General features: G+C 45.5%; 1 protein-coding gene across 1 annotated transcript in view; it reads left to right on the plus strand.

The window, feature by feature from the left end:
- LOC100524999 (placenta-specific gene 8 protein) overlaps nt 1-27,070 on the plus strand; it is an 82,765-nt gene that overhangs the window by 3,019 nt on the left and 52,676 nt on the right. The window contains exon 2 of the mRNA XM_084973707.1: nt 598-724. Within this exon, the coding sequence (XP_084829833.1) occupies nt 652-724 (73 nt within the window). The 5' untranslated portion in view covers nt 598-651. The remainder of the gene's footprint in view (nt 1-597; nt 725-27,070) is intronic.

Below are 27,070 nucleotides of genomic sequence, written 5' to 3' on the forward strand. Positions count from 1 at the left end.
AGTAGAAATGCTAGCACACTATCAGTGAGAATTACTGGGATCCAAGGTGACGTTTTGTTTCAGGAATGCCTCATAAACACTTAATTGTCTTTAGTTTACATGATTTCCTTGAGAGATAAGGACAAATTTAACATTTTAGCATTAGGAATGAGTTTATGTGTCTCTGACATGACGTAATATAATCAATGAATACTTTTTTTTTTTTTTTTAAATGCTTAAAAAGCTGCACCCATAGCATATGGAGGTTCCCAGGCCAGGGGTCCAATTGGAGCTACAGCTGCCGGTCTACACCACAACCACAGCAACATCAGATCCGAGCCACATCTGTGACCTACACCACAGCTCGTGACACTGCCGGATCCTTCAGCAAGGCCTGGGCGTAGGCTGAATATTTCTAAAAATTCACTCGGAAACATATTACAGATAAGAGTTTTTAGCACAAATGAATTAATTGAATTAATTGAAAACTGTTAGGATCTCAGTATAAGCAGAAGAATGTAAGAAAAAGGTATTGGGGTTTCATAATTGTCCCCCATTCCCATGCTCAGTTTCCGAGCGTCTTCCTTTGTTTCTGGCTGGTCTTCGTTGTGTGTGCAGGTTAGCCTTCCTCCAAAGCCAGATGTGAATGAAGTTACAGTAGCAGGTGTGGACATGCTCCAGGAAGAAGGGACAGCAAGTATAAAGCCTGGAAATAGGGATAATCCAAGCAAATTCGAGAAAGAAGGTGAGATTTCTGATTTAGTTGCAGAGCTGTGCCACATACATCATGTGGTGATGAGGCTGTTGGTGGCGAAGCAGACGGCGTTGTCACTCTGGGCCTCAGCTCGGTGGTTTCTCGCGGTTAACTCTGCCTTTACTCCTGCCCCGGCAATCCTCTGCCCAGTTACCTACCCGAGAGAAAGGGGGACGGGCCCACACCAAAGCCCGCCCGTGAATGTTTGCAATAGCTCAGTTTATAATCACCCCAACTGGGAAAAAACCAAGGGTCCTTCCCCTGGTGAAGGGTAGACAAACTATGGTGCACATGCAAGATGGAACACGACTGAGTAACAGAAAGGCAAAAGTTACTGCTCCAGGCAGCCATGTGCGTGGCTCTCACCTGCATTGTGCCAAGGGAAAGAAGCCAGACTCCACAAGCAGTGTATTGTAAGATTCCATTTATGTGATATTCTGGTAAATGTAGCACAGTGGGGCCAGAAAACAGATCAGTGGTTGCTAGAAACTGGAGATTGGGAGAGGTTGACTATGAAAAGGCATGAGGGGAGTTCTTGTGGTGCAGCGGAAACGAATCCAACTAGGAACCATGAGGTTGCAGGTTTGATCCCTGGCCTCGCTCAGTGGGTTAAGGATCTAGCATTGCCATGAGCTGTTGAATAGATCACAGACACGGCTTGGATCTGGCATTGCTGTGGCTCTGGAACAGGCCGGCAGCAACAGCTCCAATTAGACCCCTAGCCTGAGAACTTCCATATGCCGAGGGTGCGGTCCTCATAAGACAGTAGACAAAAATAAATAAATAAAAATGCATGAGGGAGTTTGGAGGGATGCTGAAACTATTCTAGATCTCGATTGCAGTGATTTACACAATTGTATATATATATATATATATCTGTCAAAACTCAGAAAAGTTGCACATACACAAAGGTGAATTTTACTGTATGTTAATTAAACCACACAAATGTTAATGAAAGTCTTTTTCATCAAGTTGCGAGAACAATGCAAATGCAAGTAATCGTTGTTATGCTAATTAAATTAGAGGCTAAAGTTCTGTCGTCTGCACCTAGGTTCCAGAAGAACCGCTTCTTTTCCAACTAGAGTCATTCGTATAATCAATATATTTATCAAATGCCTGTGTATGCTATGCACTGTTCTATATTCTGAGGATACCTCAGTGAATGAAATATATCCCTGTCTTCCTAGAGCTTGCACTTTTTTTTTTTTTTTTTTTTTTTTGTCTTTTTGTCTTTTTGCTGTTTCTTGGGCCACTCCCGCGGCACATGGAGGTTCCCAGGCTAGGGGTCCAGTCGGAGCTGTAGCCACCGGCCCACGCCAGAGCCACAGCCACGCGGGATCCGAGCTGCATCTGCAACCTACACCACAGCTCACGGCAATGCCGGATCCTTAACCCACTGAGCAAGGGCAGGGACCGAACCCGCAACCTCATGGTTCCTAGTCGGATTCGTGAACCACTGCGCCACGACAGGAACTCCTAGAGCTTGCACTTTTAATAACAACAAAATAAGTGAATAAACACATCAGTAAGTACATAAATGTACTATTTAAAATAATGTTATTTGACATGGGGTGAGTGTTATAAAGAAAAAATAAAGCTTGGTAAAGGGAAAGAGAGTTCTGGGGAAGGAAGCTCTTTCTGATACAGTGCCAGGGAAGCCGTCCTGAGTGGCGGTTGGACGGAGGGTAAACGGTGGGATGGAGGCCTGTGTAAGAGCTGGGGCAAGACTGTTCCAGGAAGAGGGGCCAGCAAGAGAACCAGCCCCGGAACAGGGGTGAAGCAAGCAGATTGCAGGGTCTCTGGTTTTGTTTCCGTAGTCCGAAACCATGCCACAGTATGAATTCAGATCCGTGTAGTTTATACTTATCAAAATTGTCATATACTGGGGAAAATTTAGTTGGTGTTTCCCAAATGATGACTCAAAGGCACAGTCACGTACCACTCCTGTCAAAAGAAAAAGTGAGAAGCCGAGCAGAACAGGTGTGTGAGTGCTCTTGGCTGCAAGCTGGTCAGTCCTGGCAGTTTAGGAAGAGAACATCGGAAATCTCACAGAACGAAGATCTAGTGTTGTAGTTATCAAGTTACTGCCTCTCTGCTCTAACTTTAACCTCCTTATCTGCTCTACAGTGATGGAGCTGGACCCGGTAGGCATTTCCCCTCGGCAGTGAGCTCAGTCCGAAGCTTTGTCGGTAGAGGGTACTGCAGGGACTCTGCAGGAGGAAGGGGTGCCCTTTCCTGTTTCAGGTGTGTTTCTCTTTGCTTCCTGCTTCTCCTCGGGGCTGTCAGCAGCCTGTGGTCAGGATCTCAGCAATGCTCCTCTCCCGTCAGCGTGGCTGAATTGTGTCCCCTGCAGTTCGCGTGCTGAAGTCCTAAATCCCCAGGGCCTTGGAACGTGATGGTGTTTGGAGATAGGGTCTTTGTTAAGATTAAATGAGCTTGGAGTTCCGGTCCTGGCTCAGCAGTTAATGAACCCAACTAGTATCCATGAGATTGCGGGTTTGATTCCAGGCCTAGCTCAGTGGGTTAAGGATCCGGCATTGCCATGAGTGGTGGTGTAGGTCGCAGACGAGGCTCAGGTACCGTGTTGCTGTGGCTGTGGTGTAGGTCACAGATGTGGCTTGGATCTGGCATTTCTGGCTGTGGTGTAGGCTGGCAGTTGTAGCTCCCATTAGACCCCTAGCCTAGGAATCTCCGTATGCCGTGGGTACGGCCCTAAAAAGACAAAATAAGATTACCTGCGCCATGAGGAGGGTCCTAATCTGAAACAAAAGGTGCCTGTATGAGAAGAGACCACGCAGAGGGAGCCCCTGTGAAGACACTGGAAGAAGGCATCTACCGGCCAAGGAGGAAGGTCTCAGGAGAAACCAACCCTGACGACACTTCTTTCCTGGACTTCTAGCCTCCAGGATGCTAAGGAAATCGATTTCTGTTGCTTTAGCCACCCGGTCTGTGGTGCTTTGCTAGGGCAGCCCTGGTAAACCAATGCACCAGCTGTACACGTAAAGGCAACTCGCAGCCCCAACACAGCCCAGTAACCATCTTGCTGCCGCCCTCCTGACGTCAGGCCTCGTGAAGGCCAGCCGGAAAATGGGTTCCTGTTCCCTGAATCCCTGCGCAGGCCCAGGAGCCAGCCTCCTCCTCCTGCACTCCTTGCCCGCATGCACCCCAGAGGATGTTTCCTCTTGCCAGTCCTGGTCAGGTTCAGCCCTCCTCCCCCTGCTTGTCTAGTGTCTACAGACCAGCTGGCAGAGGGCCACCCAGCAGCGTGGTCATCATCCAGTGGGCAGCAACCGCTCCTCCCACAGGTTCAAATCCCAGCTCAAGGACGGGGACCCATTCCAAGTGTGTTCCTTTGTTAGGCACGTTTCTCAACCCTGGGATATTCTTCAGAGTTCTCTTTACCTCTCATAGCCTGCACCTGTTACAGTTACTAATTCTTTATAGTAAACTTCCCCATTCATGCTGTGCTTGGACTCTCATTGCTGCAGTCTGACTGGTACAGATCAGAATCGGGCACAGCCCTAAGAGGTAGACCTAAAGAGACGGGATTTGGAAGTTCGTTTGCTTATCCCTTTTGCATCTGAGCCCAGTGTTGAGCTCCTTGCCAGGGGGATGTAGGAAGCTAGTAATCCCTGGTGTACTGGGACTTCACAATCAAACTCTTACCTGCGGTTGATTGTAACAAAGAAACTGAAGCAAAAATCTTGGCATCCCAAGTGGCGGCTGCCCCTGACCGTTAGGGCAGTCAGCAGTGACAGCAGGATGTGGCAGGAGATCCGTGGTCCTGAGTGCACTTGAGTATGTACAAGGAGCAAATGGCAAACTCTAATCTTTGAACCCTCAGCTCAAGTCACAGCTGGAGAACCAGTAAGCTTCCATGACAGCCTTAAAAGAATCTTTTCCTTTTTCCCAGAGGGCTGGTACTACTGAAAATTAAATTTCATTGTTTGGGTTGCTGAATTAAAACAATGATAGAACTAATTGTTTTTGAGCCTTTCTTTCCTATGACGGCAGCTTACAAAGTCCAAGCAAATTCACCTTCCTTTGCTTAAATACCTGTGAAAAGCTCATCAGGGGGGTATGCGTCTTGAAAGGGGTCTTTCATGCGCCTCGAGACCCAGCCCAGCATTGTGACTAGATGCGTAATTACGGTTAAACCTCAGCATGTTCCCACAGGAGAAATCATTTATGTGCCAAAAGAACTGCCACATTTTTCTAATAGATCTCATCAAAACCTGAGGAACGTGTGTGGGAGTTTATTATTCTAAAGGTGTTAAAACAAGACTAGGGACTGTAACACAAGGTCGGGCCACATTTACTGATGTGAGTGCACTTACGGGAAAGCTTTCCTGGCATGGTGCAGAGGGAGGAAGGCAAAGGCTTAGGGAGATAAGAAGGTTGGACCTGGTTTATCATGCGTGGTCTGCACATCCACCTCCCGGTTATGTTCCAGGAAAAGGCCCAGAAGACACCTTCCTTCATGGAGCCACATATATCCTTGGAAAGCCTTGTGGTCGCTCCCTTTTATAGGCTAGGCGTGATGGCAGAGGGTGTCCCACTGATGTCATAGGGGATGATGGGACCCTGGGGTCGCAGGGGCCAAGTGGCAGCATGTAGCTGTCAAAGGCAAGGTGTGCGGCCACATCTGCTGTAAAGCAGCAGGGACACATCCCCACTCGGAATGCTTTGGCTCACAAAGATCTTTTTTTTTTTTTTTTTTTGGTCTTTTTGCTATTTCTTTGGGCCACTCCCTCGGCATATGGAGGTTCCCAGGCTGGGGTCTAATTGGAGCTGCAGCCGCCGGCCTATGCCAAGCCACAGCAACTCGGGATCCGAGCCGCGTCTGCAACCTACACCACAGCTCACGGCAACGCCGGATTGTTAACCCACTGAGCAAGGGCAGGGGCCGAACCCGCAACCTCATGGTTCCCAGTCGGAGTCGTCAACCACTGCGCCACGATGGGAACTCCCCACAAAGATCTTTGGCAGTGGTCACTGATCAGCCTTTTTTCTGTATATTACAGAGAAAACTCTAGGACTCGTAGCTAAAAGCTTCCCTTGAGTTGTCTTTGTGGCAAGTTACTGCCTTTCACTTTGGGTTTCTTGACCAGAACTTACAGACTCAGAGGTCCTTGAATGAAGAGTTTTGCTTATGGCCCATCCTAACCAGAACCTCACAGAGAGAGACCCTCTGGGCCATCATATCTAATAAGGGGCAGGCGGAAGAGGGGTTTGAGTTCCAGCCCCTACGCTTAACCGTTACCCTCTTTTATCTCTACTTGGGGCCCGAGGTGATGAAACCGCCCACCTTGGTCTGAGCATGTGAGCCCCGCTGAAGCTCGCCCCTCGCTGTGAGTGCTGAGGGCACACAGGCCGTTCTGGATCCCAAGCGGCAAATCTGTGGTTGGGGGCGGGTGGGGGAAGATTACGGCTGCTTCTCCTGTTTTCTTCTTTGAGAGGAACAGGCTCCTAGGAACCTGTAAATTGAGGTGCATACCTGGTTCCTGTTTGTTCATGGTGCCATTGTACTAATAAACTCAGACCTTTCTAGGCTGGCATGTAAGACTTCTCTAACTCCCAGGTAGGGCGACCAAACATCCTGCTTTGCCCAGAAGGAACACAAATGACTTGGGACTTTCTGTGCTACAACTAGGGAAATCCTGGGAAAAGCAGAACCCTCATATTCCAGTAATCCAGCCATCATTCCAGCAGCTGCATTGCCTAAGAATACAGGAAGACAGGTGAATTCCTCAGATCTTACCTGATTTTGGCTCCACTTCATGACAGAATCAAGTGGGGGTTTTTTTGTTTTGTTTTGTTTTGTTTTTAGGGCCACACCCTTGGCAAATGGAGGTTCCCAAGCCAGGGGTCGAATTGGAGCTGTAGCTGCCAGCCTACACCACAGCCACAGCAGCTGCGACCTACAGCACAACTCACAGCCATGCCGAATCCTTAACCCCCTGAGCGAGGTCAAGGATTGAACCTGCGTCCTCATGGATACTAGTCAGATTCGTTTCCACTGCTCCACGGTTGGAACTCCAAGTGTGTTTTAATCTATGTGTAATTTTTGATGAGGTATCCTCCAAATCGTATTCATCTTTTAGCCATTTTATAGATCTTTTAACCGCAGATAGTATGTAGATAAATTTAGTGCATGGGTGGTGTGAAAACTTTTTTAGGCTTTCTTTCAGCAGCTGCCTGCTGCTGACCTTTTTTCTTTAAAAAAATTATTTCACTTCTCTTTTTTAAAATCTCTTTATGCCTTCATATAGAAAGACTGATAATCAGTTAAGTGTCTAAAAGAGAGACAGCTGATAAAGGACAAAGAAAAGGTAATTTTTTCTATCCCAGAATCACAGTCTTAAGCAACTTAAATTTCAAAACAACCCCAGCAACTCTCTGACCCTGTATCTGCAATTGCCCAGTGGAGAAACAGTGTGTGATGTGCTAAGAATGATAGTTAAAGTATAAAAGTATGTGTTACTGATTTACTTCTCAAAATAAAAAACCCTAAAATGGATGAGTCAGTCTACAGGTCTGTCTGGAGAAACTTATAGTAGCCAACACCTGTTTGGTGCTACTGTGTCCAGGTATTGCTCCAAGCACTTTGCACCTATTCACTTATTTTATAGGAAGGAAATGGAGGAAGAGGAAGGCTGGGTAATGAGGACAGTGTCACACAGGAGGTGTGTCATGACCTGGGAGTCAGCCCCGTCTTATCCATCCAGAGCCCTTGCTTTAACCACCCGTTGTATTGCCCCTTCACAGGCAGTAACACAATCATGGGCAAAGGAATTGAGAAGGACTATATCACTGGTTGAAAACTATATTTTGCGCCAAGACTGAAGTAAAAAAATGAGAACCACTTTCCTGGAGTTCCCATTGTGGCGCAGCGGAAACGAATCCGACTAGGAACCATGAGGTTGCCCGTTCGATCCTTGGCCTCGCTCAGTGGGTTAAGGATCTGGTGTTGCCATGAGCTGTGGTATAGGTCACAGATGCGGCTCAGATCCCGAGTGGCTGTGGCTGTGGCAAAGGCCAGCAGCTGTAGCTCTGATCCAATCCCTAGCCTGGGAACTTCCATATGCCGTGGGTGTGGCCCTAAAAAGCTAAAATAAAATAAAATAAAAATAATGAAGACCTAGAAAGAGGAAATGAATGTCTCCAACTGGTGTAAGATGAGAGCAGTGTGGAACCCCAAAAAGAGGATCCAAGCCATCACTGAAATACTCCCCTGGGCACAGAGGTGAGCTGTTATGGCCAGTTCCTTAGAGGGGAGGAAGTGGGAATGACATGAGGGCTTTTAGAATTTTGTAAAGGAGTCCCCTTTGTGGCTCAGAGGTTAGCGAATCCGACTAGGAACCATGAGGTTGCAGGTTCCATCCCTGGGCTCGATCAGTGGGTTAAGGATCTGGTGTTGCTGTGAGCTATGGTGTAGGCCACAGACATGGCTCGGATCCCAAGCTGCTATGGCTGTGGTGTAAGCTGGCAGCTACAGCTCCAATTCCACCCCTAGCCTGGGAACCTACATATGCTGAGAGTGCGGCCCTAAAAAATAGAATTGTGTAAACTGCAGAATGGATTAGTCATTCTTTTTTTTTTTTTTTTTTTTTTTTTTTGCTTTTTAGGGCCACATGCATAGCATATGTAAGTTCCAGGGCTAGGGACTGAATCAGCTGCTGGCCTGCACCACAGCCACAGCAACATGGGATCTGAGCCATATCTGTGACCTCTACCATAGCTCAAGGCAGCACCAGATCCTTAATCCACTGAGCAAGGCCAGGGGTCGAACCTGCATCCTCATGGTTCCTAGTCGGATTCGCTTCCGCTGCGCTATGACGGGAACTCCGATTTAGTCATTCTTAAATCCCTTTGTTTTCTTCATCATAAGATCCTGAATTACATATTCTCTCTGGGAATATATGTATATTGACAACTGAACAGAATGACCCCTACCTGGTAATTACCATCTGTATTCTGATAGCTAGTCTCTGTGTTTATGTTTATGTGTATGTGTAATGTGCTCAGTCTGATTCCAGGGCCTGAGCAATGTGATATGCCTGTGTTTGTTAGTTTTAATCTGGAGATTATAATAAGCATGTGAAATCCCCTTATCGGGAATTTACTCTCCAGGGCATATTTGAAATGGCTTTGTCAGGTCTTCATGTTCCAGAATACTTATTACAAGCAGTTCACCTATTTCCATTTCACTGTGCTAAGTGTTAGGCTCGCTCACTAGCCAAAGAAAAGGCAGACATAATTTTAATGGGCAAAATGAGCAGTGTTCCAGGACCTGTTTTAACTACCAGCATTGCAGAGGCACCTCTGCCTCTTGTCTGTGTAGGACTGTGTGGGTGTACGAGCCCTGCAGATCGCAGCCTTCTGCGCAGTCTCCGTGGCTCCGGCTGTGAACTAAAACCGAAGATTCTGCTACCTGTTCTCACTATGAGGAGTGAGCTGAACCTGCCTCTAGAATATTTTTGTATCTGCCTTGATCAACTCTTTCATGAAAGATATTTGGCAATATGCCAGTGGTCGTGTCAACTGGTCATCCACCAAAAAAAAATCCATTCTGCCCTTCTTCCTAGGTGCATGGCTGCACCAAACTTAGAGCCCACCTGGTGGATAGATATGGCCACATGGCTGTGTTTTGTCTGATGGAATGTCGGAGTATGTGCACTTAGGTTTGGGGGCCTAAGCCTTGAGACCAAGCAGCGAAAGCCCTGGAGGTGGTGGGGTATCGGGTGGTTAGAAGGAACCTGAGTGCCCAGGTAACTGCATGGAATAGAGGCCACCTGCTGACTTGAAATGTCCCCTTTAGACTCTTGCCAAACTATTGTCCTGCTGTCGGATCTCTTTGCTGCATCAGCTCTGCCCCACCTCAGCGAACACAGTACCCAGTGGATTGAGCTGAGTTTACTGGAACAGGGTCCTGCTTGCTGATCATGAGGCAGAGCAGAGTGTAATCTGAGGCTTGACTCTAGAGTGACCTGCCAACATTTCATGAATCTTGGGTTCAGCAACTTGAAGTCTCCACCCACCTCTAACTGCTGGAGGCTCTCGCCCAGTAAGGATCTCCCAGTAAGCATCTAACAGTTGTTAACAGTCAGTTCGACTTGGGTCAGTTTGCAACATGCTTAGCTGAGCTCCGGGAGAGAGGCAGAAACACCAAGAATAACTCAGGTGTCTGGCTTGGGCAGCTGGGGGACAGAATGGCATTTTCTTTTTTTTAAATAATTTTATTGGAGTAGAGTTGACTTACAGTGTTGTATTCGTTTCAGGTGTACAGCAAAGTGAATCAGTCCTACCTAGAAAATCTATTCAGTAGTTTGTAATAACCTGTATGGGAAAACGTTTTCCCAGAGAACACTCGTGTCTTCTCCAGTTTCCAGAGGGAAACGCCTCGTAACCCAGGCATTTCGAGATTTTACAGAATTTGCTTGGAATCTGGAGGATCCCGAGAGGGGGCCATGGTGCAAGCCAGCACAATGGTATATCCTTAGCCCTGCAGGAAGAGCGCCTGTGCTAAGCGCCCTGCTCTGGAGAGCCCGATTCTGACCTCCTCTGGCTACACGCTCCCACGGGGCAAGGGGTCCGTGGGGCCCAGAAGGCCTGCTCACCTGTGTCCTGCACCACTTTCTTCTACACCATGCTCAGGGTGCCTGTGAGCCAGAAACATCTACCCAAACAGCCCCGAGCCTACCTCAGGACTCGCAGAGCCTGCTTGCTGGTTCAGTCCTAGGGCATACAGCCCACCTGGAGTCCACAGCCACAGTCCCCAAGGGCCCCAGAGGGACACAGGTTTACAAAGAGGTGTAGGTGTGAGTGGACGTGCATTTTAGGCTGGCCGCACGTGCACACAGGGCCTTTGCCGTGTGGAGTGAGCCAATGGGTAGGATTGGAAGGGGAGCTGCCTCTAGCCCAGGGTTGGGGGGCCCCGCAGCCAAGCAGCCAGCTGTCTCTCCACGTTCCCTCGTGGAGCCCCAAGGGTCTGAGAAAGCGAAATCTGAAACAACCTTTTCGAGTCATTCTAACCGTGTACTGGTCAGAGGAGGAGGGTCAAGCCTCTTTCACGTAATCGCTCATCACCCAACTTAGAGCTGTCAGTATTTAGATGTGTTACGCTGGCTTCTATTTACAGGCATACCTTATTTTATTGTACTTTGCTTTATAGACTTCACAGGTACTGCTTTTTATTCATTTTTTAACCAGCGGAAGGTTTGTGGGTTGTCAGATGATGGTTACGTTTTTTAGCAACCAAGTGTTTTAAAATCGAGGTGTGTGTATTTTTTAGACATAGTGCTATTGCACACTTAATGGACTACAGTATAATGTAAATGTAACTTTTATATACACTGAAAACCAGAACTGTGTGACTCACTTTTTTCCGTATTTGCTTTACTGCGGCGGTCTGCAGCCTAACCTTCGATATCTCTCAGGTGTGCCCGTGGACTCTTGCCCCGGATCCAGAGGGGTTCTGGGAAATGGGCTTTCTGAGGAAGGGTGGGGCTGGTGACTTCAGTTTGTGATAGTCACCACTTTCCTTGGTATAAATACTCCGACCCTGGGTTATTTTGAGCTAGTAATGTGATATCACTGCTGGAGTTGCACAGCTGGCTCCCCTGAGGCAGTCTGGGCAGGCCGCGTCCCAGTCCAAATCCACCAGGATTCGAGGCCGGGCTGGGCGGCATGGTGCCGTCTGGCTTGCCTCTCTTCTTCTGATCTCACTCTTTCTTCCACTCTCTTCCTCCCTTTTCCCTCTTAGAAGCAACATAGCTTCTCCTCTGTAATAATGTTACAGTCATTATGCCACAGGTGCGGCCCTAAAAAGACAAAAGACAAAAAGAAGGGAGGAGGGGTCCTGTCTTGGCACAGTGGAAACGAATCTAACTAGGAACCATGCGGTTGCAGGTTCGATCCCTGGCCTCAGTCAGTGGGTTAAGGATCCAGCATTGCCGTGAGCTGTGGTATAGGTCAAAGACGCGGCTCAGATCTGGCGTTGTTGTGGCTGTGGTGTAGGCCGGCAGCAACAGCTCCAATTTGCCCCCTAGCCTGGGAACCTTCATATGCCATGGGTGCAGCCCTAAAAAGAAAAAAACAAAACAAAACTTTACAGCCATCTTCTGTTGGTTGAGTCTGGCCTTGGGTCTGACCCTTCATCCTCACGAGACTTTCAAAGTATTCCTTTTCCCTTTTTTTTTTTTAACTTTGCTTTGTATGGCCGCACCCACAGCATGTGGAAGTTCCAGGCTAGGGGTCAAATCCGAGCTATAGCTGCCAGTCTACACCTCAGCCACAGCAACACCAGATCCTTAACCCACAGAGCACCAGGGACTGAATCCACATCCTCAGGTCAGGTGGGCATAAATTTTTAAAATAGTCCCTTGCTCTTAATGGATCTTTACATTCATATCATTTCTAATAGGGTAGGTGCCACTTTAGATGCTCAATGTCAGTCTCTTCTGATCATTACCAAATCAACTTATACGATACCTAACATTGATACTGGAATAGCAATGTGAGATTGTCAATGCTTTCTTAGAAGTAGTAAAAAAATCTAGGAGTTGGTTCACATTGTCAGTACTTATAATTTTGAAAGAAAGTGAAGAATGTTCTATTTCTGCCAATCGGTATAGTCTTTAGCCTGATAAACTGTTTCAGTATGCATTATGATTCTAATTATAAACTCCCTGGCGGCAGCAGCCGTGTTTATAATTTTACCTGAACTTGTGCCTAGTAGGATATTCCAAAGCACCCTATGCTCTTTTTTTTTTTTAGGGCTGCACCTGCAACATATGGAAGTTCCCAAGCTAGGGGTCGAATACAAGCTACAGATGCCAGCCTATACCACAGCCACAGCAACCTGGGATCTGAGCCCCGTCTGTGACCTACACCACAGCTCACGGCAACACCAGATTCTTAACCCACTGAGCAAGGCCAGGGCTTGAACCCTCATTCTCGTGGATATAGTTGGCTTTGTTACCACCAAGCCACAATGGGAACGCCTCTTGCTTTTTCTGAGAAAGGTTAAAAAGGAAGCTTTTTTTTTTTTCTTCTGCTTTTTAGGGCTGCACCTCGAGGCATGTGGAAGTTCCCAAGCTAGGGGTGGAATAGGAACTACAGCTGCCGGCCACAGCCACAGCCACAGCAACACCAGATCCAAGCCGCATCTGCAACCTACACCACAGCCTACATGACGCAGGATCCTTAACCCACTGATTGAGGCCAGGGATCGAACCCACAACCTCATGGTTCCTAGTCGGATTCATTTCCGCTGTGCCACAAAAGGAAGCTTTTTCTCTTGAAGGTTTGTGTGCTGCGAAGATAGCTGATGGTACAAAAACCCCATTTTTATTGTGGATCAAGGAAAGGAGGTAGTACATAGAAGTCTTAATGGAAAAATTAACAGACGAAATAGGGAACAGTCTTTCATAGCATCAAAATAGTCCTCAAATCATAGCCTAGTAGAATCCCTACCTTGTTTCCAAGAAAAATTTTAACTAATGCTGAAGACGTGGGGTTCTAGGGAAAACATTGTGTTTTCCCTGCTGAACACTCTTATGCACATGTAAGTACTTGCTGGAGGAGAAAACTTTCTACCCAAGGACAGTTTGGAGATGCTCATTTTCCAGTCATTATATTCTATTACATCTCTTAATGACCAGTGCAGAGGTGGGTCTGGGTCCCTAGGCAGGAGGGTATCCAGATAACTCAGGACGGCTCGCCCACCATGTCCTCAATGACGCGTTCCTCAACCACACTCTTCACATCAGACGCACAGTGAGAGGAGGGCTCCACGTCTCCTGATCTCAAAACAGTCTTGAGGAAGTTGAGAAAATGGCGGCGACACTTCTGTGAATCCCTGGGTGCCTGTTCATTGTTCTCCTCCAAGGAAAACATTCTAATGCCTTGTATAGAATATTTGGAATATCTTGGACCTTGTCCTTGAAGATTTCTTTGGCTTTTTCAATGGCAAATCTTATATGAGGCTTGTGGTCCTGAGCTCAGGAGCAAGGGAGCCCCTGTTCCACCACACGAGGCAGTAGTGGTTGTTTCACTGAATTTCACATCCATAGCCTTTGAAGCTCTTAAGGAAGGTCCGAGATGCTTTGCTCCGTCCGCCATCCTCCCCGTGCAGAGCATACCTTAGATTTTCCAGCCCTCAGTGTGCTTGTGCTCAGGACAGGGCACACAGTGCAAGGTCTCTTTCCAGCTTCTTAGGACATGCTCCTAGCAAAATGTGTCCATCTTCAGCTGCAGTTGGTTTTGTCATAGCGTGTAAACGAAGAGCATCAACAGAGCAGGTCTGGTCTCCTTGAAATCTGGTGGCTAGGAGGCGGCCGTCTTCCTTATGTGATGTCTGTAGTCAGAGCTCTCAGACCAGCCCCCAGAGGCCAGCTTCAGTAGATCCACACTGTTTTTTCAATAACTTCCCCCTTATTTGTGAAGTTTATGTGGCTGAGACCATAGGCCGATGAGGTTTTATGAGACGGAACACACACCGATTTTAATATCTATGGGCTTTGCACACACGATCCCAAAAGTGTACCTTCATTGCAGGCAGGATGTTTATTCTAGCCCAAGATAGAGGAATTCCACATACACTTGTTGATTAACTCAGGATCCTTGACTCCAAGGGACAAACTCTGCTCTTTGTTTGCTCTCAGTTCTTTTGACATTATTCTAAGAAATCACAAGGGTGGATCCAGACTGTATGAGTCTATGTATATGAAGTTCTAGAATCAGCAAAATGGATCTATTGTGCTAGAAATCAGATCAGTGGACAGGCTGGGGGAGGACTGACTACAGTGGCACACAGGGACCTTCTAAGGTTGTTGAAAACATTCTTGACAGATGTATACATTCATCAGAGCGCAGCAAACTGTCCAGTTAAATGTATGCATTATATTGTATGTAAATAACATATCAATTATAAATTTGATTTTTTTTCTTTTTACAGCTGTACCTGTGGCACATGGAAATTCCCAGGCTAGGGTCAAATCAGAGATGCAGCTACCAGCCTACACCAGAGCCACAACAACGCCAGATCCCAGCCACATCTGCAACCTACACTGCACCTTGCAGCAACACCAGATCCTTAGCCCACTGAAGGGGGGCTAGGGATCGAACCCACACCCTCGGGGAGACTGTCGGGTTCTTAACCCACTGAGCGAAAACAGGAACTCCAGATTTGATTTTTAATCTTTTTTATTGCCTTTGAAATTTTTCACAAGTGTCATATCATTCTAAGGGTTGAATATCCTGAACATTGCCTTTCAATCCATGACCTCACTTGAAATTTAATCCCTTCCAACTTTTGTGCATATCCTTTCATATCTGAGTTTACTAGAGAATTTTATTCAGCTGCCAAGTGGGTCTCTTTAGATAATTCTCCTTTATTTCCTATCCAAAACCATCCATGTGTGCAAGATGTAGAATTCCACTTAAAGTACTTCTCCCAAACACGTATCATCTTCCCTTTGCGGGGGCGGGGGGAGGGTTCTATCCAGCGAGTCCTTTTTATCAAAAAATTTTAGATCTGTCCTACCAAAGTCTAGATGTATGTCTGCTCCCATGCAGCTGCCCCTACCACGAACTCTAGAGTAACTTGATCATTCTCTTCCCACAGTTCCTGTCACTTCCACTTCTCAGACCAGTTCCTTCTTGTGGCCGGCATTCGGTTCTTTCTTCCTCTACTTTCTGAGAAAACTCCAGTTTGAAAAAAATTGGTGACCCCTGGAACATGGTGTTTTTAGATAAAAAGGATATCACAGCTCAGTAATGACCCGATCACTTGTTGTATGAGATGTCTAAGGTTTTTTGGTTTTGTTTTGTTTTGTTTTTCCTTTTTTAGGGCCGCTCCTGTGGCATATGGAGGTTTGCAGGCTAGGGGTCTAATCGGAACTGTAGCTACTGGCCTACACCACAGCCACAGCCACAGCAACACCAGATCCAAGCCGCGTCTGACCTGCACCACAGCTCACGGCAGTGCTGTATCGTTAACCCACTGAGCAAGGCCAGGAATCGAACCCGCAACCTCATGGTTCCTAGTCGGATTCGTTAACCACTGAGCCATGACGGGAACTCCGAGATGTCTAAGGTTTTAAGGGCTGAGCTGTTTGCCCAAAGTCAGTTAATAAAACTCTGCACTGAAACAGCATCTCCCTCAGGCCTCTGCGTACTGTTGGGCAGGTTGTTTATTTCCCAAGGTCAGCCAGCTGCAGGCTGAGCGGGGACTAAATTTAGTCTGTGCTCTGTTTCCTTTGCCAAAGCCATGAGTCCTGCACCCCTCCTTAGAAGAGAGAGCCTCTCTCCAGTTTTCATAAAACTATCCTTTGGCTAATAGTGGCTCTGATCTATAAGTTAATTTTCTTCCAAATTATTTCAAATTTAAATGTTATTAGAATAATCTTCATTAGGAAGAAATTTCGAATTTTTATTTTAAAAGAATTAGTACCCTATAACTTTTACATTCTTCATAATTCTTATCCCATCTTTTCCAAATGCTGTTTTGTGAATTTTTAAGCAATAGGATATGCCCAGATTTGATGGGTTTTTTGTTTGTTTTTGCTTTTTAGGGCTACACCCGAGGCATATGGAAGTTTCCAGGCTAGGGGCTGAAATCAGAGCTACAGCTGCCAGCCTACACCACAGCCATAGCAACGCCAGATCCTTAACCCACTGAGCGAGGCCGGGGATCGAATCCTTATCCTCATGGGTACTAGTCAGATTTGTTTCTGCGGAGCCATGACGGGAACTCCTAGGTTTTTTGGGGTTTTCTCCCCCCACTTTTTAGGGATTTGATGTATTTTGCTTCAACTCTTTAAGAAACAGGAGCCCAGCTGCAGATCCAGTCCAGGGTCACAGGATCCAAGACTCAGCTTGGGGATGAGACGTCCTGGCCTAGGACTGCAGGGGAGGAGCAAGGGAAGGCTGAGGTCCCTACCATGTAGGGCAGGTCTCGGTCTGACATAAAGGACCTGAGCCCAGGGAGACCGGACCTTAATCCTGAGGAGAAGACAAGCAGGTCAGAGAGCTCAGTTCAGAGACAGAGCCTGGAAAGGCTCCCGGAGACAGTGAGTGGGAGGTATCCTTACGCAGGGTGCCTCCTCGTGCCTCGATGAGTCTGGAATAGAGCAGAAGGCCTAGCGGACCTGTCAAGTCGTTGTAAAAATGCCCCTGGAGGTCAGGACTGAGCACTTACCCAAGAGAGACTGGATTAACCCAGAAGTCGTCCCTGGTTACCTTTCATTGGAAAATCGGTATTTGGGGATCTCTCCCTCACTCTACCACCCCATCTGCCCACCAGAGGAAATAGAACTCTCAGAACAAGAAGGGAACAGTTATAGAGAAGAAACGCTGCATTTTTCTCGACCTTTGATGCAATTTAACGTTCTTGCCCTGGTCTTTCTGATTCCAGAAGGCACGCTGTGCACCAGATCCAGGAGTCACAGAGTTGAAATATTAACTCAGTGTCTTTGGAGGCCCCTGAGGTTGGCTTTTGTGCATAGACAAAGATCATTCTGAGGTTACTGTGTTTTTAAAATGAATATTTAATTTACCAAATTTGCAGTCTAAAAATTTATGTTAAGATTTTAAGTTCAACTTAGAATTCTTATTCTTTTAAAAATAGAGCAAATTCTGGAGTTCCCGTCGTGGCGCAGTGGTTAACGAATCCGACTAGGAACCATGAGGTTGCGGGTTCGGTCCCTGCCCTTGCTCAGCGGGTTAACCATCCGGCGTTGCCGTGAGCTGCAGTGTAGGTTGCAGACGCGGCTCGGATCCAGCGTCGCTGTAGCTCTGGTGTAGACCGGCGCCTACAGCTCCGATTCAACCCCTGGCCTGGGAACCTCCATATGCCATGGGAGCGGCCCAAGAAATAGCAACAACAACAACAACAACAAAAGACAAAAAAAAAAAAAAATAGAGCAAATTTTAAAAACCACTTTGAGGAGTTCCCTCATGGCTCAGTGGGTTAAGGATCTGGTGTTGTCACTGCTGTGGCTCTAGGTTCGATCCCTGGCCCAGGAGCTTACACATGCCATGGGCATGGCCAAAAAAAAAAAAAAACTTTGAAAAGCCTTAAATATTATTTGGTGCTATTTACAAATGTTATATAAGTAAACTTTCTAGAAACTTTTTTTTTTAATTTTAGGGCTACACCCATGGCATATGGAGGTTCCCAGGCTAGGGGTCGAATCAGAGCTGCAGCCACCAGCCTACGCCAGAGCCACAGCAATGACAGATCCAAGCCACGTCCTCGACCTACACCACAGCTCAAGGCAACACCGGATCCTTACCCATTGAGCGAGATCAGGGATCAAACCTACAACCTCATGGCTCCTAGTCAGATTCGTTAACCACCAAGCCACAACGGGAACTCCACCTTCTAGAAACTTTTAAAGTACATTTATAAATTTAATATATATTATCTTCTTCATAAATGTATAATTATTTGATTTAATGTCAAAACTTCCCTGGGGATCTACATAATGCGTAGAAATCTAATAAATCAAACGTGAAAAATAGGGATTTTTAAGTTCTTAAATGATTCCGTAAAAATGTGACTTAAAAGCAAAAGAGTAAGTCACTACTCCTTTTGACATTTAATTTTTTTATTATTTTATTTTATTTTCCTTTCTTGGCTGCCCCATGGTATATGGAATTCCCTGGGACCTAAGCCACAGCAGCAATGCCAGATCCTTGACCCACTTTGGCCGGGCTAGGGATTGAACCTGTGGCCCAGGGCTCCCAAGACGCTGCCAATCCCACTGCACCACAAGGGAACCTCTATCCCTTTGACATTTTAAAATGAAATCACAAGACCGATCTCTTGTTCCAACAGGACAAATTCTCTTAAACATCACAACTACTTAAAACACTCAGTATGCATAGGTTCTCCGTTAACACAAAAATATTAATACCACAGGTGTTATCCTCATAAACATTTCTATTTTTAAATCTAAATCTTCCCAGGGTTGAAAGATGACTTGTACTCTATCATTGTGCGCATGCAGCCATAACAAAATACTACAGACTGGGTGGCTTAAACAACAGAAATTTATTTTCTCACAGTTCCGGGGGCTTGAAGTCCAAGATCAAGGTGTCTGCTGAGGCCACGGTGTCTTCTGATGGTCTCCTTCTCTCTGGGTCCTCGTGCGCTCTCCCCTGTCAGCATGCATCCCTCAGGTTCCTTGTTTGTCCAGATTTCCTTTTATAAGGATACTAGCCCTAGTGGAGGTTAAAACTGCAACCCGAGGCTTTGGTGGTCGGGGGACCGTTCGGCCCATACCACCAGCCAAAGACACCTGTGCCAACCCGAGCAATTTGGGGGACGGCTTTTCAAGGCTGGGTTCTTTGTGGTGACCCTGATGCAGGGCCCTGTTTGGGGTGACTGGGAGGAGGTGATTCTGAGGCCAGTAGAATGCACATCGTCTCCCTCCCTGACCAGGTCCGTCTTCGCCTTGCCCTGGAGGACTGCACCCTACCCGGGCTGCTTGAGCAGAGTTTGTATTTCTTCAGTTCTTAAGGTTAATAGACAGTTGACCCGTGAAGAACCCGGGGGTTAGAGGTGTCGTGACATTGAGTATAATTTGTAGTTGGCCCTCCCTACCCCCAGTTCCTCCATATAGGCAGGTCCTCATCCACGGAATCAACCAGTCTCGGATCATGTGGTGCAGTAGTATTTACTATCGGAAAAACCCCATGTGTAAGCGGATCTTCACAGTTCAACCCTGTGTTCAAAGGTTCACTCTAGTATCTCCTACTCAGCACCAAAGCCTGTGAACCAGGTGAGAACCTTGCGGTCTTTCTGTATTCTTCTTTTTTGGTATCGCAAAACTCTTTCAAAATTATTAAAAGAGTTAAAATTGTTTTAAAGATGTTAACATTCTTTCTCTCTTTTTCTTTCTTTTTTTTTTTTTTTTTTTTTTTTTTCCTTTTTAGGACCACACCTGCAGCTTATGGAGGTTCCCAGGCTAGGGGTCTAATCAGAGCTGCAGTCTCTGGCCTACACCACAGCCACAGCAACGCGGAATCCAAACCGCATCTGTGACCTACCCCACAGCTCACAGCAACACCGGATCCTTAACCCACTGAGCAAGGCCAGGGATCAAACCCACACACCTCATGGTTACTAGTCAGATTTGCTTCCACTGAGCCACAGTGGGAACTCCTGAAAATTATTTCTTTCAAACTTTTTATTGTACTAGTTTTCAAATATCCGGAAATTTTGAAAAAATAAGTAAAAATCCCATATATCCTCCACTTTTTGCCATATTTGCTTTTTTTCTCACTCTCTCTTTATGTATGTGTTTGGCTGAGCTTTTTGAAAATGAGTGGTAGAGAGGAGTTCCCATCGTGGCTCAGTGGTTAACGAATCTGACTAGGAACCATGAGGTTGCAGGTTCGATCCCTGGCCTTGCTCAGTGGGTTAAGGATCCAGCATTGCCTTGAGCCATGGTGTAGGTCGCAGATGAAGCTTGGATCCCACGTTGCTGTGGCTGTGGCATAGGCTGGTGGCTACAGCTCCAATTCGCCCCCTAGCCTGGGAACCTCCATATACCTTGGGAGTGGCCCTAGAAAAGGCAAAAAGACACATACAAAAAAAGAAAATGAGTGGTAGAGAGAAAATGGATGTATATACATTGGATGTATATACATGTATGACTGGGTCACTGTTGTACAGCAGACATTGGCACAACACAGTGAATCAGCTATACTTCAATAAAAATAAAAAATTTTTAATTAAAAAAAGAAAATGACATGTAAGGATAACCTGACCCCCTTGCTGTACAGTGGGAAAATAAAAAAATTATTAAAAAAAAAAAAAAAGAGAGGATTAAGATGACGGAATAGAAGGACTGGAGCTCAACTTCTCTCCTAAAAACAACAAAATTCACAACTAAAAGCTGAGCAATCCCCACTCAAATGGACCAGAGACCTTAAAAAAGATACCCAACTCCCGAAGAAAAAGAGGAGGCCACATCAAGAGGTAGGAGGGGCGATTTTGCAGTATAAACATCCCCATACCTCCTGGGTGGGAAGCTCCACAGACTGAAAACTAACTGGCTCACAGAGAGGGATTCACCTACCAGAGTGAGAGTTCTGAGCCCCACATCAAACTCTCACGTGTGGGGATCTGGCACTGGGAGAAAGAGCCCCTGGAGCATCTGGCATTGAAGGCCAGCGGGGCTTGTGCGCAGGAGCTCCACAGGACTGGGGAAAATGGAGACCCCATTCTTGAAAGGCACGTACTGACTTTCACGTGCACTGGGTCCCAGGGCAGAGCGAGGTCTCCACGGGAACCTAGGTCAAACCTGACTGCAGTTCTTGGAGGACATCCTGGGAAAACAGGGGTGAATGTGGCTTGTTGTGAAGGAGGGACATTGAAGGCAAAGGTCTTGGGAATATTCAGCAGCTGCCTTTCTCTGGAGGGAGCCATTTGGGGAAAATCTGGCCCCACCCATCAGTGCTGAGAAGCCCCAGGGCAAACAACCATCACAGCCCCACCCCTCAGTAAACAGGCTACCTAAAGACCCCTCAGGCACACAGCTGCCTCTAATCCCATCCAGAGACTAAGCCCCACCCACCAGAGGGATAGGAATCAGCTCCACCTACCAGTGGGCAGGCATCAGCCCCTCCCATCAGGAAGCCTACACCAAGCCCCCCATACCGACTTCAGCCACAAGGGGCGCAGACACCAGAAGTAAGAGAAGCTACAGCTCTATTATCTGTAAAAAGGTCACCACACCAATAACCTATAAAAATGAAAAGACAGAGAACTATAACTCAGATGAGGGAGAAAGTAAAAACCCCAGAAAAACAGCTAAGTGATGAGGAGATTCTCAGCCTCCAGGAAAAAGACTTTAGATTGTTGATGCTGAAGATGATGCAAGACATTGGAAATAAACTGGAGGCAAAGATGGATAACTTACAGGAAACACTGACCAAAGAGATACAAGATATCAAACTTAAGAAGAGATGCAAAATACAATAACTGAAATAAAAAACTCACTAGAAGCAGCTAACAGCAGAATACAGGAGGCAGAAGAACGAATAAGCGAGGTGGAGGACAGATTAGTGGAAATTACGGAAGCAGAACAGAAAAGAGAAAAAAGATTGAAAACAAATGAAGAGAGTCTCAGAGAACTCTGGGACAACGTGAAACGCACCAACATCCGTATTATAGGGGTGCCAGAAGGAGAAGAGAGAGAGAAGGAGACAAAAAATATTCCAAGAGATAATAGCCGAAAACTTCCCTAACATGGGAAAGGAACCACTTACTCCAATCCAAGAAGCACAACGAGTACCATATAAAATAAACCCAAGGAGGAATATACTGAGACATATATTAATCAAACTAACCAAAATTAAAGATGAAGAGATAATCTTGAAAGCAGCTAGGGAAAAGAAACAAGTAACATATAGGGGAACCCCAATAAGGTTATCGGCAGATTTTTTTCGGCAGAAACTCTGCAGGCCAGAAGGGAGTGGCATGATGTACTTAATGTGATGAAAGGAAAAAGCCTCCAACCAAGATTACTTTACCCAGCAAGGCTCTCATTCAGATTTGAAGGAGAAATCAAAACCTTCACAGATAAGCAAAAGTTGACAGAATTCAACAATACTAAACCAGCCTTACAACAAATACTAAAGGAACTTCTCTAGGCAGAAAAGACAAGACAGCAACAGGAAACAAAAATTCCACAAATGACAAGGCTCACCAGTAAAGGTATATATACAGTAAAGATATGAAATCATCCATGCACAATTATACCACCAAAATCAGAAATCATGAGAAGAGGTGGGTACAAATGCAGGAAACTGGAGATGAACTTGCAATTAAGAGAACAACAACTTAAAACGATCTCATATACATACAGACTCTTATATCAAAACTTCCGTATAACTGCAAACCAAAAATCCACAATTGATACACAAACAAGGAATCTCTGGAGAAGAAATATATCTCACAGTAAATAAGTGCATAACCCACCATGAAGGGGGTCATTTGACATCATTCTTGGAATGCTGAAGTATTCTTACATCTGATTCTGATTTCCTCTCCATCAAAGAATTTATGATAATTATAATTAAATAATGCAACTGTACAATTAAATAATATAGTTCTACAATTGTATTTTTTTTTTTTGTCTTTTTGCCATTTCTTGGACCGCTCCCGTGGCATATGGAGGTTCCCAGGCTAGGGGTCCAATCGGAGCTGTAGCTGCCGGCCTACGCCAGAGCCACAGCAACGCCAGATCCAAGCCACATCTGCAGCCTACACCACAGCTCATGGCAGCGCCGGGTCCTTAACCCACTGAGCAAGGGCAGGGATCGAACCCGAAACCTCATGGTTCCTAGTCGGATTCATTAACCACTGTGCCACGACGGGAACTCCTAATTGTATTATTAGTAACCATTTCTCTCCATGGTACAATGTAAAGTCTATAATGTCTTTTTTATCACATCACCTAGAATGGTGTAATGCCTTTATTGAAGAATCAATAAGATGTAACAAATTGTGAGGACATATTTATATAGATACACTATTTCTTAACCAATTTATGCATTTTATGTTTTACTTATTTTCAGAGGGTGTATTATTTTTGCTATTCTTACCAGTTAGGTTATTCTTTTTATTATGCTATTAAAATACTTAATGGTATATAAGGCTTTCTTTATAAATTTTAGTTTATTATAATATACACAATTTTGATATAATGCTAATTTTTAAAGAAAAATTAAAATGTAATAGATAATACTAAATAGTAAAGATGAAAGCCATACAAAATGGGATAAAGTATAGAATAAATTTCCTATTTGTCTCAGCGTATTTTCCATTCCACTTCTCCAGAGGGAGTCACTTAATCTGTTTCTTAAGATCCATAATATAATAATCTGTGTGAATGTAATTGTGTTTAAGTCTATGTATTTTATTTTGTAAAAAAAAAAAAGAAAAAAGAACCCCCCCAAAAAGAAAATGAGTGGCAGACATCATGACTTTTCACTGTCGTGTGTCCTGACCTCCTAGAAACAAAGGCAGTCTCTTTGGTCTACACACCTAATACTATTGTCATACCTAAGAAAATCAGTAATAATGCCACAGTACAATCTAATATACCATTTATATTTGAATTTTACCAATCCCAAGGATTTTTTGGTAAGATTTTAATTTTTTTCTATTATAGTTGATATACGATGTTCTGACCATTTCTGCTGTACAGCAAAGTGACCCAGTCACACACGCACATACACGCACACACACACACGCGCACACATATATACGTTCTTTTTCTCACATTATCTTCCATCATGTTCCATCACAAGTGACTAGCCAAGGATGTTTTGATAGCCGCTTCTTTTAAGCGAGCATCCTACGTTGCATTTACATTTGGTTATTTTGTATCCCTAGTTTCTCTACCTCCTCGCCACCCAAAATCGACTTTCTTAAGAATTTAGGTCGGTGGTCTATAGCATGGCTTGAATTCTGGGTTTGTCTGACTATTTCTTCATAGTCACTTAACTAACTTCTCTATCCCTGCCTTTCCCATAAATTTCAAACTAGAAGTTAGGTCTTAAGGCTTAATTCAATCTGATCCAAGTTACACACTATGTGAGGAAATAGTGAAGCTGATGCTTCGTGCTGCACCTCAGCAGAAGGCTTATGAGGTCAGAATGCCCCATTACTCATGGTGTTTGGTCACCTGGCTACGGTGGTAATTGCCAGGTTTCTCTGTGGTAACAGCTTTCCCCCTTTGCGTCAGTAAACACTCTGTGGGCTAAGTCTTGGGCACCATGGGGGTGTTCCATTCCCTAAAAGACTTTCACCGAATTCATCAGTGGCCGTGGTCTAAGTCTCTTATTACCCTGGAGGACACAACAGTTTTTCAATTCTATGATTCTTTCTCTGTTATTAACTGCCATTCTTTTTCGTTATTAACACCCTCCTCTTTTTCTTCTTTTACTTTTTCTCTTTCCCTACCATCCTCTATTTCTTCCTCTTTTTCAAAGTGACACTATAGATTCATGGGTTGTTACTTATCCAATGTGTTGTAATTCATTTATTCATTATTTTCTTTTCTAATGCTTAAGTTATCCAAAATCTGGCCAACAGAAGCCCATTCACGCTCACTCTCATGGACTTTTAAATTTTCCATCATTTGTTTCAAACACTTGCTCATGTTCTGGTGCACAGAATATTCCAGGTTCACTTTATGCCGTCCTTGTCTCAGATGTGGAATCTGCCATTTCTCAAAGATATTCCAATCCTTTATACTGAGGAGTGTTTCCTAGAAACCAAGATGTGGGTGTTAGCCAAATGTGTTGCTGGGATGTCATTGTTTCTAGACTCTTTCAGTGGAGAGAACTAGGGAATATACTTGCAGTAAGTACATGGTGATATTTTCAATTCAAATCTAAATTTAAAGAATTTGGGGGGAGTTCCCTTCCGTGGCTCAGCTGTTAACAAACCCAACTAGTATCCGTGAGGATGCAGGTTCAATCCCTGGCCTCACTCAGTGGGTTAAGGATCCAGTGTTGCCACGAGCTGTGATGTAGGTTGTAGACGCAGCTCGGATCCCAAGTTACTGTGGTGTGGCCTAGGCCAGTGGCTGTAGCTCTGATTTGACCCCTAGCCGGGGAGTTTCCTCATGCTGCAAGTGTGGCCCTAAAAAGTAAAATAATAATAATTTCTAAATGGTTTTATTTCATGTTTATATTTGTTTTCTCTTACACTGAAAATCATGATCCAAAGAACATTAATGTATTTACCTATTTGATTGATTTGTGTAAGTAAATATTAGGGTAACTCTTTCTTTCCCCAGGGATATACAGTAGCAGGCTAAGGTGGGCAAAGTGCATGGGAAAGGTCAGATCTTATAGGTACGATTTTACATGGTGGCTTGCAAAGTGAAAACACCTTACCCTGAGTCAACAGTGGCTGTGTTCATGGAGTAAAATGGAAGATCCACACATATTTTTAAAGTCAAGCATGCAACTTCAGAGGAATGTTTAACTCAGGGAGTTCAAGTTAGGCTGCTTCAGCTTATTTCCTCTAACCTCCCAGAGGTGTCTCCCTCCTTCTCCGTCCTTCATGGATCCTCAGCCAGAAAGTCTGAGAAGTGCTGGCCTTAGAGCACAAATCTGTATTTCGTCCATGAGGGCTGGGTGGGAACCTTTCTTCTTAGTTGTCTGCAGGGTCTGTTCTCGTGTAAACCATTCCAGTTCTGCTGACCGCCCTCCCAGTTTTGAGGGGGGAGTTTGCCAAGCTAGTCTAGGCTCATGGCAAATGCACTGGGGTGGGCTTCCTTGGTTCATAGTTCTTACGACTATTTGCAGATTTTCTTGGGTTTTTTTTTTTTTTTTTTTTTTGGTCTCTTTTTTTTTTACTTTTCTAGGGCCACTCCCACGGCATATGGAGGTTCCCAGGCTAGGGGTCCAATCGGAGCTGTAGCTGCTGGCCTACACCAGAGCCACAGCAACGCCAGATCCAAGCCACATCTGCAGCCTACACAACAGCTCATGGCAGCGCCGGGTCCTTAACCCACTGAGCAAGGGCAGGGATCGAACATGCAACCTCATGGTCCCTAGTCGGATTCGTCAACCACTGCGCCACTACGGGAACTCCATCTTCTTTAATGCGATGGTTCAAAGTTCGACTTTACCATTTATTTATCTGTGGCTTCTACAAAGCCGGTGCCCTTCGACCGTGCCTGGGAAATGCAGGTCCTGTTGTCCTCGTTAAGCAGGAATGGCACCTCACAGTAACGTGTGCTCTTCCTGGATCAGCCCTCCCCTTCCTGGCAACTCAGCAAATCATGGCGCCAGGAAAAGGACACATCACAGCCAGGTGCTAGCACTAGGACCATCTGCTCCTTTGGGGAGAGAGCTTGAATGGGCTCCAAGATGAAAATGGACTTCCCTCACTTGCAGTATACCAACCCGTGTTGAGTTACCCAATAGACAAAGTATGCATTTTTGACAACTACTAAAGCAGAGGCATTCAGAAATGTTTCTGGAAAGCTACTTAGATATTTTCCTCAACACATCAAATTTGTCACCGGAGGAAAAACCAAACCTTATTTTATGATTTGGTTTGGTTTTACATGTTAATTACAGAGAAGGGGAAAAAGAGAGAAATCATCTCCTTACTGTTCAAGAGCCCTTTGTGGTTTCCATGGGAACAAACAGGTAGGGGAGGAGGAACAGGGTGAGGATTGGCTAATAGTGAATTCAGCAGGCTCTGGACTGTAGGGTCTGTCCCTAGCTGTCTGGTACCCGGCCCTGAAGCGACTAGGGCAGGTGGACCGTGGCCCAGTGTATAGCAGCTGGGCA

Source organism: Sus scrofa, chromosome 8 (assembly GCF_054392235.1).
Source record: "Sus scrofa isolate SSC_HxYL_T2T_F1_AM1 chromosome 8, Sscrofa_HxYL_maternal_Yorkshire_Landrace_v2.0, whole genome shotgun sequence".
Classification (NCBI taxonomy): Eukaryota; Metazoa; Chordata; class Mammalia; order Artiodactyla; family Suidae; genus Sus; species Sus scrofa.